Raw genomic sequence first — 12769 nt, forward strand, 5'->3', positions numbered from 1 at the left:
ATAAATTAATTAATTAATTTAAAAAAAATCAATCGTATTGAAACATTTTCTTCAAGGGACGGATGCTCACTACGGCAACGCAAATTAACAAAAACATCTATCTAAAAGCTTTTGTTTTTAGAATTATCCAAAAAGCACTTTCATTTTAACTCTTAATCAGATATTAAAACAAATGGAATCACTTCTGAACAGTCCATCAAAACAATTTAAACTTGGGTATTTGATTTAAAAGAGAAGAGTGCAGGCCATTAATCTATAGTTACAGAACATTTAGCGTATATATAGAAAATTATATACTTACTTTCTGAATGAATTTCTCAACACTCTGTACCACATGTTTATAAAACTAAAAGAAAAAAAAGAAATGTGGTTTTAAATGTTTGATTAGAACTTTCCTGCTAAACATACGGTTTAACATAGCTTCAAAGGTCTATCAAAGCAATGAATTTTAATCATGAATTTTGATTAAATTCATGATTAAACTAGCTATGATTAGTAAAGGGATTCTTCAAGTAGGTGTATGATCAGTATATCCAAAGTGTGTTACGTTAACACAGATACAAAAGAATTCTATTACAGTCTTTAAGAAAGCAAACTTTCACAAATAGTTAGGTTGACAGCAAAATACTGGTGGTAAGACACTGGTAGATGTACATTCTTCCTTCCTGGAAAAAAAGCAAAGCTCTCCTTTAGTATCATTTTATTGGCTAAATTAGGTTAGTACTAGAAAAATCAAGTAACTGAAAATAAAGAGCATTAATAAATGTGTGCAACGGAGATGTTTTCAACTTCATTATCTTCCTCTGCTTCTCCTGGAAAATGGAACTGCACGTATATATAACAAAACACAGAGATGTATAATGTTCTAAAGGATCAGCCAAAACGAATCAGCAGGAAGAGAAGAGAGCACACACATTAAATATTAGAAATGGGCTTCTATCGATTATGTGAAAACTTAGATTTAAGTTTTATGAAACAACACTATGAATAAACGTGAAAAAAATTAGATGAAAATTACAGGTTAAACAAAAATTATCTGGAATTTGTACCTAATTTAATTTTAATAGCTCAATGGCAACTGCACAATCAGCACATTTCTGTTTAAAAAAAACTGTCCTGAATTGTACTTCTATTTATATTTCTGATCCCATGAATTATGCTCTTTAGGGACATCCCCTTAGACTGAAGAGACACAAGAACTTTCAACTGAACTGCAGCAAGAAATCCAACATTTATAAAGTCAAAAACAAAGGAAAACTGGGACTTCCTTGGTGGTGCAGTGGTTAACACTCCACGCTCCCAATGCAGGGGGTCCAGGTTTGATGCCTGGTCAGGGAACTAGATCCCACGTGCATGCTGCAACTAAGAGTTCGCATGCCGCAACTAAGACCTGGCCCAACCAACCAACCAACTAACTAACTAACTAAATGTATATAAAAAGGCGTATTTTAAAAAAATAAAGGAAAATCTCATTATTCATATTCACCAAATCAAAATCTACAATAAAAGTTTCCTTACTACAAAGTAACAGTTTATGCTACAGTTTAAGTTACTCAAGCAAAAAAAAGCCAAACTACTTAAAAGTTATTAGGCACTTTATAAGTAACTAAACATTTAAAATCAATATATAAAATAGTAATTACACACTGAGTGGTTTTTATTAAATATTAATTTTTCTGGAAGACATCTCGGCAGTGCTTCTTGCTTCTAGTTACTTCATGTACTATATGTAATTCAGAGTAAAACAACTTACGGTTAATTCAAAGATACTCAACTCACATAGGCCTTCTTCCACAATAGGTTATCAGAAGTTTTGTTGACAGTGTGCAATGTTAACAAGCACCCAGAAAAATAATCATGTCTCTAAACATTGATAGAAAGCCAATGACTTACCTTAATATGAAACACAATATCATCTAAATCTGATTTAAAAGGCAGTTCAAATATCAACTTACATATGTATCAAATGCAGTTTAAATTAATACAGTACTGCAAAAAAGTTGGTCTGAACTCTTCAAAAATGTCAATGTAATGAAAAAGAAAACAAAAACAAAACAAAGCAAAAAGGCTGGGTGACAGGATAAATAAATGACAGGATCTCGACTGGATCCTGAAAATGCACAGGTGCAGGTGCTAAAGTTAATACTGAGACAACTGGTAAATGAAAGTGTAGATTACATATTAGATAATAATATTATATCAAAGTGAAATTTCTTGCATGTGATGTGTATTTGGTTACCTAGGAAATCTCTTTGCTTTAGGACATTCAAATTCAAGTATTTAGGGACTATGTGCTAGTCTGAATGAACACTGAAACGAACTCTCAAATGATTCAGCCAAAAAAACGTCAAAGTGTGTATGTACGTGCTTCAGTGTGTGTGTGTGTGTGTGTGTGTGTGTGTGTACACGCCCGCGCGTGTGTAGAAATAAACCAAATGTAGCAAGATATTAACACCTGGTGAATCTAAGAGGCTATGTGTTGCTCATTATATTATGCAACATGTTTGTGTTTTTTCAAAATTAAAAACATTAAGACAGTACCAATAAATCAAAATAGTACAGTATAACATGTTTAGACTAATTGAGAGAAGATCAAAATCTAGCTGATTTTATTCTGACTGTTGCAAATTACTTCTCTTAGACCCTTCCAACAAGTGAAAAATGGAAATAATGTTAATACCTATTCCTTAGAGTCTTCTAATTAAAAAGTATTCTGTTCAACAAAAGGTTATATTAAATGCATCAATTATTAATTTTCAGAATAAAAATGATAATAATATACACGTTCGCATACTCTCAGGATCATGACCATAAAAATCAGATCACAATGAAGAAGGGTATAAAGCAAGCAGAAGAGACTAACGTTCTATATTGAGTCTATCAGATAAACTGAAAAATCCCTTCTTTGAAGAATTCTCTATCTTAAGGTGTTTACTGGTCACTGTCCTTATCCCCTCTTTGATATTGTGCATATAAATACAGGGATTTGAACTATAATACTATCAGATATTAATTATAAGTTTGAAAACTAAGTTTGGGGCATTAGAACACTGCAAAATCAACTACCTAAATTTTCTCCTAGTAGTGATTCTCTGTAAAGAATTTGTTAAATCTAACAGATAAATGTTATTAGTCAAAGACAATTTATTCAGGGAATTCCCTGGTGGTCCAGTGGTTAGGACTCCGGCGCTTTCACTGCCGGGGCCTGGGTTTGATCCCTGATCGACGAACTGAAATCCCGTAAGCAGCGAAGTGTGGCCAAAAACAAACAAAAAAACAGAAAAGACAATTTATTTAAATAATGGTGCTTCTGGTTATGAGCTAATGCTCAGAGCAGAAAAACGTATCACCAAATATCTATAGGTTAATACCTACTTAATTAAAAATAAGCACTCACTCATTCTCAGTTTTAACAACCCTACTAGAGCAGGGAGTCTTAGCTTTGGGGACAAGAACATTTTGGAGAGATGTCTATGGTCGAGCTTCATAAGGTCCCTAAAACCAAGAAATTTTATGCAAAATTCTGTACATATGTGTATTTCTCTAGAGATGACCCAACCTTTTCCTGAGATTTTCAGAAGTATCCATAAATCAAAACCACTGTTATCAGAACAATGGCTAAATACCTGTGGCCTCTTCCCACAGTTTAAATGTCCTATGTACAATGAAGCCCAATTATTTTCCATAATGGCCCATTTTTAAATCTATAATACAATCAATAAGAAAAAGAATACATTAATTTTTTTAAAGAAACCTTTTCTTAACTTGTATTTCAAGATTCTGTAAAGTCAGTGTGACAAATAACAATGTTAAACACGTTCTCCACAATGTGGCTACATCTAAAATCTTACCTAAGAAAAATAAGGGAAAATGATTGCTTCCAAGTTTATGGAACAATATTTATCAAGATATTAAGTGTTTATCTCTAGGTGAGAGAGTTTGCAGGTGACAGATTTTCATTTTTGCGTTTTTTCTCTTGAACATGTACTGACTCTGAAAAGAGGAAGACAACATATAATCTATAAAAATCATCCCTCCTGCAAAATATTAGTGTAGTATTTCCTTTGAAAAACACAAGAATAAAAGGTGTTACTCACCTTAATAGCTTTGATGGCTGCTTTAGTAATTTGGGTCATTTTCGCTTTAGAAATGGGTGGCTTGTAGTCATTCAGGGAATACAACTGATGAAAAAGAAGAACAAATTTTAAACACAGCAAAACTGGTCTCTAAGAAATTACATGAAATTACCAACCATTTCTATTTTTATATCCTCAGTGAAATTAAAGTGCTGCTTTTCTTTTAAAAATCAAGTTCAACATTATTAGCCATCAAGCAAATACACATCAAAACCACAATGAGATTATCACTTTACACTTACTTGCTTATAATCAAAAAGACAAGTGTTAGCAAGGATGTAGAGAAACGAACCCTTATCCACATTACTAATGGGAATGTAAAATGGTGCAGCAGCTTTGGAAGACATTTCGGCAGTTTTTCAAAAAAAAAATAATATGTAATATGACCCAGCAATTCCACTCCCAGGTATATACCCAACAGAGGTGAAAATATACGTTCCCATAAAAACTTGTACACAACCGGTCACTGCAGCATTATTCATAAAAAATTCATTTAAAAAGTGGAAACCACCTAAATGTCCATCAACTGAGGAATGGATAAACAAAATTTCTTCTACCCATTCAGTGAAATATTAGCCATGAAAATGGAATGAAGTACTGATACATGCTACAACATGGATGAACCTTGAAAACATGCTCAGTTTAAAAAGCCATATTTAAAACATGTTACAGAATTGCATTTATATGAAATGTCCAGAAAAGGCAAATCTGTTGGTGATTGTCTAGAGCTGGGGGAGCTGGGGAGAAATGAGGAGTGATAACTAATGAGTAAAGCATGTTTTTTAAGTGACAAAAATATTCTAAAATTGACTGTGGTGATGACTGCACAACCATACTAAACACCACTGAATTATACACTTTCAATTGGTTAATTGCGTGGTATGTGAATTACATCTCAATATAATTGTTTTTAGAAGTCAAGAGATCTAATATTTAGCAATAATCCCACCCCCCCGCCCCAAATTTTTGTTTTAAGATTTCTCATATACGCAAAGGATAATAATACTGCTTAGAGAGAAAACGGATGAAGACAAGGTGGGGGAATTAGGCAAAAGACAAATAACTAAGCTTAAATAAATACTGATGAAAACTGGTATTAAATGATGCTGGGAATTTAACTACAATGCTATAAGATACTAACTAGAAGCCTGGAAACTAAGCTTTGGCCCTCAGAACATCGCAAAAACAACCTGAACAGACTTGCAAAGCAACTCAAAACAACACTGGTTGGTTAACAACTAGGGAGTCCTCTAGAGCGGGGCTCCCCAACCCCCGGGGCGGGACAGCAGTGGTCCATGGCCTGTTATGAGCCGGGCCGCACAGCAGGAGGCAAGCGGGGGGCGAGTGAGCGAAGCTCCATCTGCTGCTCCGCATCACTCCTGTTTCCGCCTGAACCATCCATCCCGGCCCCCCAACCCCGTCCATGGAAAAACTGTCTTCCACGAAAACGGTCCCTGGTGCCAAAAAGGTTGGGGACCGCTGCTCTATAGCCTTTGCTCCAGCAGCCCTTATAACCTATTCATCACTGAATTCTATTGATTTTTACCCAGCTTCCTCCACGTGTGCCTCTTCTTCCTCCAACCACTACCATGACCACAGTCCAAATTACCTTCATCTCGCACATGGTGATAGCATGTCTATCTTTTCAAAAACTAATCTGATCAGGTGACTGATACTCACCCACTTCCTCTACCACCCTAAAAGGTTCAATGACTTCCCACTCTTTGGAGATACACAAACATCTACACATACAAGGCCCTTGCCTGATCTAATTCCTGTCTACCTTTCCAGTCTCATCTCACACCATGCTCCTCTCCCCAGCTCTCTGCCCTAGGCACAACGGTCTTTTTTCAGTTCCCTGCCACAGAGCCTTTAAAAATGGGCTTGTTTCCTCTATTTGGAATAGAACTAGGACCTCCCTACTAGTTTATGCATACTCATTCATCTTAGTTAAAGCATCACCTAATGCGGAAAGCCTTCCCTACAACTCCCCAACCAGAGCTATACCACTTTTTTTTTTTTTTTTTTTTGCGGTACGTGGGCCTCTCACTGTTGTGGCCTCTCCTGTTGCGGAGCACAGGCTCCGGGCGTGCAGGCTCAGCGGCCATGGCCCACGGGCCCAGCCGCTCCATGGCATGTGGGATCTTCCCGGACCGGGGCACGAACCCGTGTCCCCTGCGTTGGCAGGCGGACTCTCAACCACTGCGCCACAAGGGAAGCCCCTATACCACCTTTTATACCCTCATTGTACTGTCACTCACCTTTGAAGCATTCATCACAGAATTTGACACTTACTTGCATGATTATTTAACTAATATTTGACTTTTAAAAGGACTGTCCCAAAGGGTGACAAAGACTGACATCCTTGAGACAAAGGATATAAGTTCCTTTAATGCAGTTTAAGCAATAAGACACTAACTGAACACCAAGAGCTGTCCAAACTGAAATCAACCTTGGGAGAAGTATAAACGTCTTTCCCTTTAAGTTCCCACAGAGGTGTCCACTTGTTGATGATACTGCCCAACCGGGGTTAGGATCCCATCAGATCATTTAAGAAGCTACCTCTGTCAAACTCACAGGGAATTTTAATATACTCATGGCCTCAATTCCTACCTGTCTGTTTTAGAAAATCTAACTGTATGCCAATCACCTCACTAGGTGCAAAACAACATCAACACAGTGTTTTCAGCAAGCTGTGTAAAGCAAAGGTCAATTTCCCAGAAGTTCTTAGCAGGCCCAGACTGCAGCCCATCTGAGATCCAGACCTGCCCTCTCCTACTAAAGAATAAGCTCTAAGAAGAGAAACTCTGCCTTTTATGCTTAGATTTTTTTCCCCCTTTGTCCAAACTGTATCCTCGGTGTCTGGCAGAGAATAAGAATTCGTTGAGAATAAGAATTTGTTAAGAATAAATTAAAATGAACAAGTACATATAAGACACAGCATTGTACAAGCTTTGCACAGAAAGACCTGGATTTTAATTCCAACTATGTTACCTTAATACAAAGTTGCTAAACCTCTGAACCTTAGTTTTCTCGTTTAGAAAACAGAAGCAATACTCATTTTACAGAAACATTGCATATAAAGCTTTTAGAACATACTTAAGTCACTCAACAGGGTTAGCCATTATTAAATTAAAATCCTTCTCTTTGGAGGCATTCTCCATTTAAATGAATAATATTAAAGTATGCATCAAACATTTATTCACTCAGGTACCTGAAGGTACATTCCATAGTAATTTATATGACTGGGGCAATGAAGAGGCACCAGGGTCTTCCTATAGTTGACAATACATTACTTCTTTCATTTTGTGTGGTAAAGCCCTAAAGTTTCAATCAAGCACTGGTCCATATTCTAGCAGATCAAAAACTTTGCTCTCTTTCTTCCTTCCTTTTTTTATTGGGCGGGGGGGAGGTTGGGAGAATGATGTAGGGAAAATATAGCTTAGACTTGTAAAACATTTCAACAGCATGAAAAGTCAGCTCTTATCAGAGACCCTCTTTATTTTTTTAAATTTATTTATTTACTTTTATTTATTTGGCTGTGTCAGGTCTTAGTTGCGGCACTCGGGGTCTTCGCTGCAGCATGCAGGATCTTTCGTTATGGCGTGCAGGCTCCAGATCGCGGGGGCTCAGCCGCTGCAGTGCACAGATTTAGCTGCCCCTCGGCATGTGGAATCTTAGTTCCCTGATCAGGGCTTGAACCCGTGTCCCCTGCATCGGAAGGTGGATTCTTATCCACTGCACCACCAGGGATGTCTGAGAGACCCTCTTTTTAATACTGCAGAAACTTAAGGTATTTCTTAGAAAAATACTAAGCAATTAAGTACTTTTCAAAGGCCCACTGAATACATGTGCTTCCAACTAACCATTTATTTAGATTCTCTAAAATCTCATTTCTTTATTAAATCTGACAGCCAGAAAAGAGGCATAGATCACTTCATCTAATTCTTCACAGAATGCCTTTACTAAAATTTAATGAAGTCCCAGTCCTGACGTGTCCTTCCTTTGGCTACTCAAGACTTACGGATTCAAAGGAAAGATACTAAACAACAGCCTGGGCTTTCAGTCTAACTCATTCATTCTTTTGTTTTTCAACTCCTTTCAGTTACATTGCAGAGTGCTCTTTCAATCAGTAACATTTAAATTTTCTATTCTATCACTTGTATGTACCACATGAAATGCACATTTTTAGATCTGAAAACAACTTCTTCAAATCAAATCAGTTTCTAATGACTTCAATCAAGGTTTGAGAAATCTTTAACCTAAATGGAGATTTCTCAGTGGCTGCTGGCTACTCCCCCAAAAAACTCATTTCTAATGAAGAGTTTTTAAGTTGTCCATTATTGATTAGGCCAGGGGTCAGCACAGTAAATATTTTAGGCTTTGGAGGCTACACACTTGCTATCGCACAACAGGCATATTTCATTTCACCGTGCTTTGCAACCCTGTGTCAGTGAAGGAGGCAGGGTGATAGACCTCTTGCACCAAACAGTCAAGTTGTGAATACAAAGGAAAAGGTCTTGAAGGAAATTAAAAGTGCTATTCCAGTGAATACGTGAATGATGAGCCAGCAAAGCAGCCTTACTGCTGATACGGAGAAAGTTTCAGTGGTCTGGATAGAAGATTAAACTAGACACCACATTCCCTTAAGCCAAAGCCAAATCCAGAGCCAGTCCCTAACTCTCTTCAATTCTCTGAAGGCCGAGAGAGGAGAGGAAGCTGCAGAAGAAAAGTGTGAAGCTAGCAGAGGTGATTCATGAGATTTAAGGAAAGATGCCATCTCCATAACATCAAAGTGCAAGGAGAAGCAGCAAGTGCTGATGGAGAAGCTGCAGCAAGTTATCCAGAAGATCTAGCTCAGACCATTAATGAAAGTGGCTAAACTAAACAACAGATTTTCAATGTAGACAAAATAACCTTATGCTGGAAGAAGATGCCATGTAGGACTTTCTAGCTAGAGAGGAGAAGTCAATGCCTGGTTTCAAAGTTTCAAAGGACAGGCTGACTCTCCTGTTAGGGGCTAATGCAGCTGGTGACTAGCTGAAGCCAATGCTCATTTACCATTGTGGAAATCCTACATGCCTTGAAGAATTATGCTCAATCTACTATGCCTGTGCTCTCTAAATGGAATAACAAAACCTGGAGGACAGCACATCTATTTACAAGATGGCATACTGAATATTTTAAGCTCACTGTTGAGACCTACTGCTCAGAAAAAAAAAAATTCCTTTCAAAATATTACTGCTCACTGACAATGCACCTGGTCACCCCAGAGCTCTGATGATGTACAATGAGATTAATGTTCTCATCTGCTAACACAACATCCATTCTGCAGCCCATGGATTGAGGTGTCATTTCAACTTTCAAGTCTTATTAAGAAATATATTTCGTAAGGTTATATCTGCAATAGAGAGTGATTCTTCTCATGAATCTAGGCAAAGTAAATTGAAAACCTTCTGGAAAGGTTTCACCATTCTTGATGCCATTGAGAATATTCATGATTCATGGGAAAGGGTCAAAACATCAACGTTAACAGGAGTTTGGAAGAAGCTGATTCCAACCCTCATGGTTGACTTCGAGGGGTTCAAGACTTCACTGAGGAAGTAACTGCAGATGTGGTAGAAATAGCAAGAGAAGTAGAATTAGAAGTGGAGCCTGAAGATGTGACTGAATTGCTGCAATCTCATGATAAAATTTTAAAGAATGAGGAGTTGCTTCTTATGGATGAGCAAAGAAAGTGGTTTCTTGAGACAGAATTCTATCCTGGTGAATATGCTGTGAAGACTGCTGAAATGACCACAAAGGATACAGAATATTACATAAACGTGGTTGATTAGGCAGGATTTCGGAGGACTGACTCCAATTTGAAAGTTCTACTATGGAAAACTGCTTTAAAAAAGCACTGCATTCTACAGAAAAACTGTTTGTAAAAGGAAGAGTCAATCCATGCAGCAAAAACTTCACTGTTGTTTTAAGGAATTACCATGACCATCCCAAGCCTCAGCACCACCACCCTGATCAGTCAGCAGCCATCAACAGTGAGGCAAGACCCTCCACCAGCAAAAAGATTACAAGTCGCCAAAGGCTGAGATGATGGTATTTTTTAGCAGTAAGTTTTAAAAACAAAGTATGTACATTTTTTAGACTGAATGCTACTGCACACTAGTATAGTATAAACATAACTTTAATATGTACTGGGAAAGCAAAAATTCATGTGACTTGCTTTATTGCAAAATTTGCTTTATTGTGGTGGTCCAGAACCAAACCCGAAACATCTGAGGTATGCCTGTACTCAGCACTACCCCTGGGTAAAGAAAGCAGCCACAAACAACTCACATGAATGGGCAGGGTGTGTTCCAACATAACCTTTTTACAAAACCAGGTCAACCCGATATTGGGCAATTTTATTTCTCAATCCTACAAACACTCCACTTTGTTTGTTTTTGGATAAACACGACACTCTCACGTCCTGCCAAGTGTATTGAGGCCTTTCCTCATCTATGCACTGAGTAAGGCTCATTACCCAAAATTTAACAAAATGTTGTACTTCATGCTTTTTATTTCGAGCAAACTCTCCACTTCAAAAATTTTAGTGCCTTTCCCAATTTGAGCAATATTAAATGAATTCTACCATGACCCTGGAAGAGTGCAACAAAAAAACATGTGACCTGACAAACCCAAGAGAACCATTAAATTGGGGTAAAATCTTGCTCATTTACAGATTAATCTTATGCCTTCAAGGTTGATTCTATGTCCAATATGAATTAACCTTAAGTGTGAACCTAAAATATTAACCAATCCAATTCATTTTTCTCTACAATGGTCCTTCAGGGCCTTGAGAGTACTAGAGTTAGGATCCTTCAAATCTCCTAAGAAATCAGATAATCACAAAAGTTCCTGGATCCAACACAATCTTGGTACTTTCAATTCAAGATAGCATGCTGACCACCTTTTCCTTTTCTTCTTCTTACTGGCAGGATAAAAAAGGAATAATTTTTTAAAGGTATTTAAAACTCACAATAAAAAGTAGAATGGGAATGGGAACAGAATAAGCAGACAAGAAAATTTCCAGAAAATGGAAATGTCATAAAAGGACTGGTTAACTGATGAAACAAAGAGAAAACCGCAAGCCCCAAAACACACAGATACAGCCAAAGAGGGAAATAATCTGCTCTGCAAAAATCCAGTCTCACCATTCAAAATCAAGGTATTCAGGGCTTCCCTGGTGGCGCAGTGGTTGAGAGTCTGCCTGCTGATGCAGGGGACACGGGTTCGTGCCCCGGTCTGGGAAGATCCCACATGCCGCGGAGCGGCTGGGCCCGTGAGCCATGGCCGCTGAGCCTGCGCGTCCGGAGCCTGTGCTCCGCAGTGGGAGAGGCCACAGCAGTGAGAGGCCCGCGTACCGCAAAAAAAAAAAAAAAAAAACAAGGTATTCAGAGGGCAAGACCAGCACAAGTGAACTAATGCCTCACCTACCGTTGCAAAATGTCACTGTCTAAAATTGACCATTAAAGAAACACATATAAAATTATTGCTTAGTGATATGAAGGTTATCATCAGAAGTGTTATGAATTAAAACACTGTTCTTTTTGGAGATCCAGCACAGGGTGAGAAGAAAGAGCTTCCAATAAAATCTCTTTTGTACTTAAAAAGAAACTACATGCATACATTATTCTGAAAAATGTAACAATTACATTTTAATACAGTCTTGTTTTAACTCCACTTGCCAACCCTGGCCTTCTACAGTATCTCTCCCCCAAATTTCATATGTTGAAGTCCCAATGCCTAACGTGACTATGCAGTGACCACTGAACAATGCAAGAATTAGGGGTGATGACCCTCCACATAGTCAAAAACCCACATATAACTTATAGCCAGCCCTCCATATCTATGGTTCTGTATCCGTGGATTCAACCAACCACGGGTTGTTTAGTACTGTAGCATTTACCACTGAAAAAATTCCACATATAAGTGAACCCTCACAGTTCAAACCCGTGCTGTTCAAGGGTCAACTGTATTTGAAAATAGGGCCTTTATGGAGGTATTGTATTTAAGGTTAAATGAGGTCATAAGAGTGAAGGGCTTATCCAATAAAATTACTGTCCTTCTAAGAAGAGACACCAGAGAACTAGCTCCCTCTCACAGCCATGTGAAGACACACATAAGAAGGCTACAAGGCAACTAGGACCTGAGGGTGGCTGCTAGGAACTCCGAAAGACACCCAGCCCATAGCCAGCAAATAAAATGGAGACCTCAGTCCTACAATGGCAAGGAACTGTATTAAGCCAACAATCTGGATGAGCTGGGCAGAGGACCACACATTTCAAATGAGAGCACAGCCTGCCTGGCTGACGCCCTGACTTTGGCCTAGTGAGCCCATCAGCAGAGGACCCAGCTAACCAATGCCTGATCCTGACCCACAGAAACTGTGAAATAAGTACATGGTGCTTAAGCCGCAAGCTAAGTTTGTGGCAATGTGTTACACAGCAAAAGAAAATAAATAAAGTAGAAGAAAGCTGTGAACGATTTATCTTAATTTTCCAACTTGACTGTATAGATTTTTTTACTTTTCATAAATATTTTTGCAAAAACCATTTTTATAATTCAAAGTATTCAACAGAAATTAAAATTTC

The 12769-nt window shown here is 38.0% G+C and overlaps 1 protein-coding gene across 11 annotated transcripts in view; it reads right to left on the reverse strand.

Moving 5' to 3' along the window:
• Positions 1-12769, reverse strand: part of SCAF8 (SR-related CTD associated factor 8) — a 197957-nt gene that overhangs the window by 161023 nt on the left and 24165 nt on the right. For all 11 annotated transcript variants that reach the window (XM_027082875.1, XM_027082867.1, XM_027082814.1 and 8 more), the window contains 2 exons: positions 4098-4181; positions 302-346 (listed from right to left, as the gene is read on the reverse strand). In XM_027082875.1, the coding sequence (XP_026938676.1) occupies positions 302-346; positions 4098-4181 (129 nt within the window). The remainder of the gene's footprint in view (positions 1-301; positions 347-4097; positions 4182-12769) is intronic.

Source organism: Aethalodelphis obliquidens, unplaced genomic scaffold (assembly GCF_003676395.1).
Source record: "Aethalodelphis obliquidens isolate GAN/ISIS:26980383/991018 unplaced genomic scaffold, ASM367639v1 scaffold3, whole genome shotgun sequence".
NCBI lineage: Eukaryota > Metazoa > Chordata > Mammalia > Artiodactyla > Delphinidae > Aethalodelphis > Aethalodelphis obliquidens.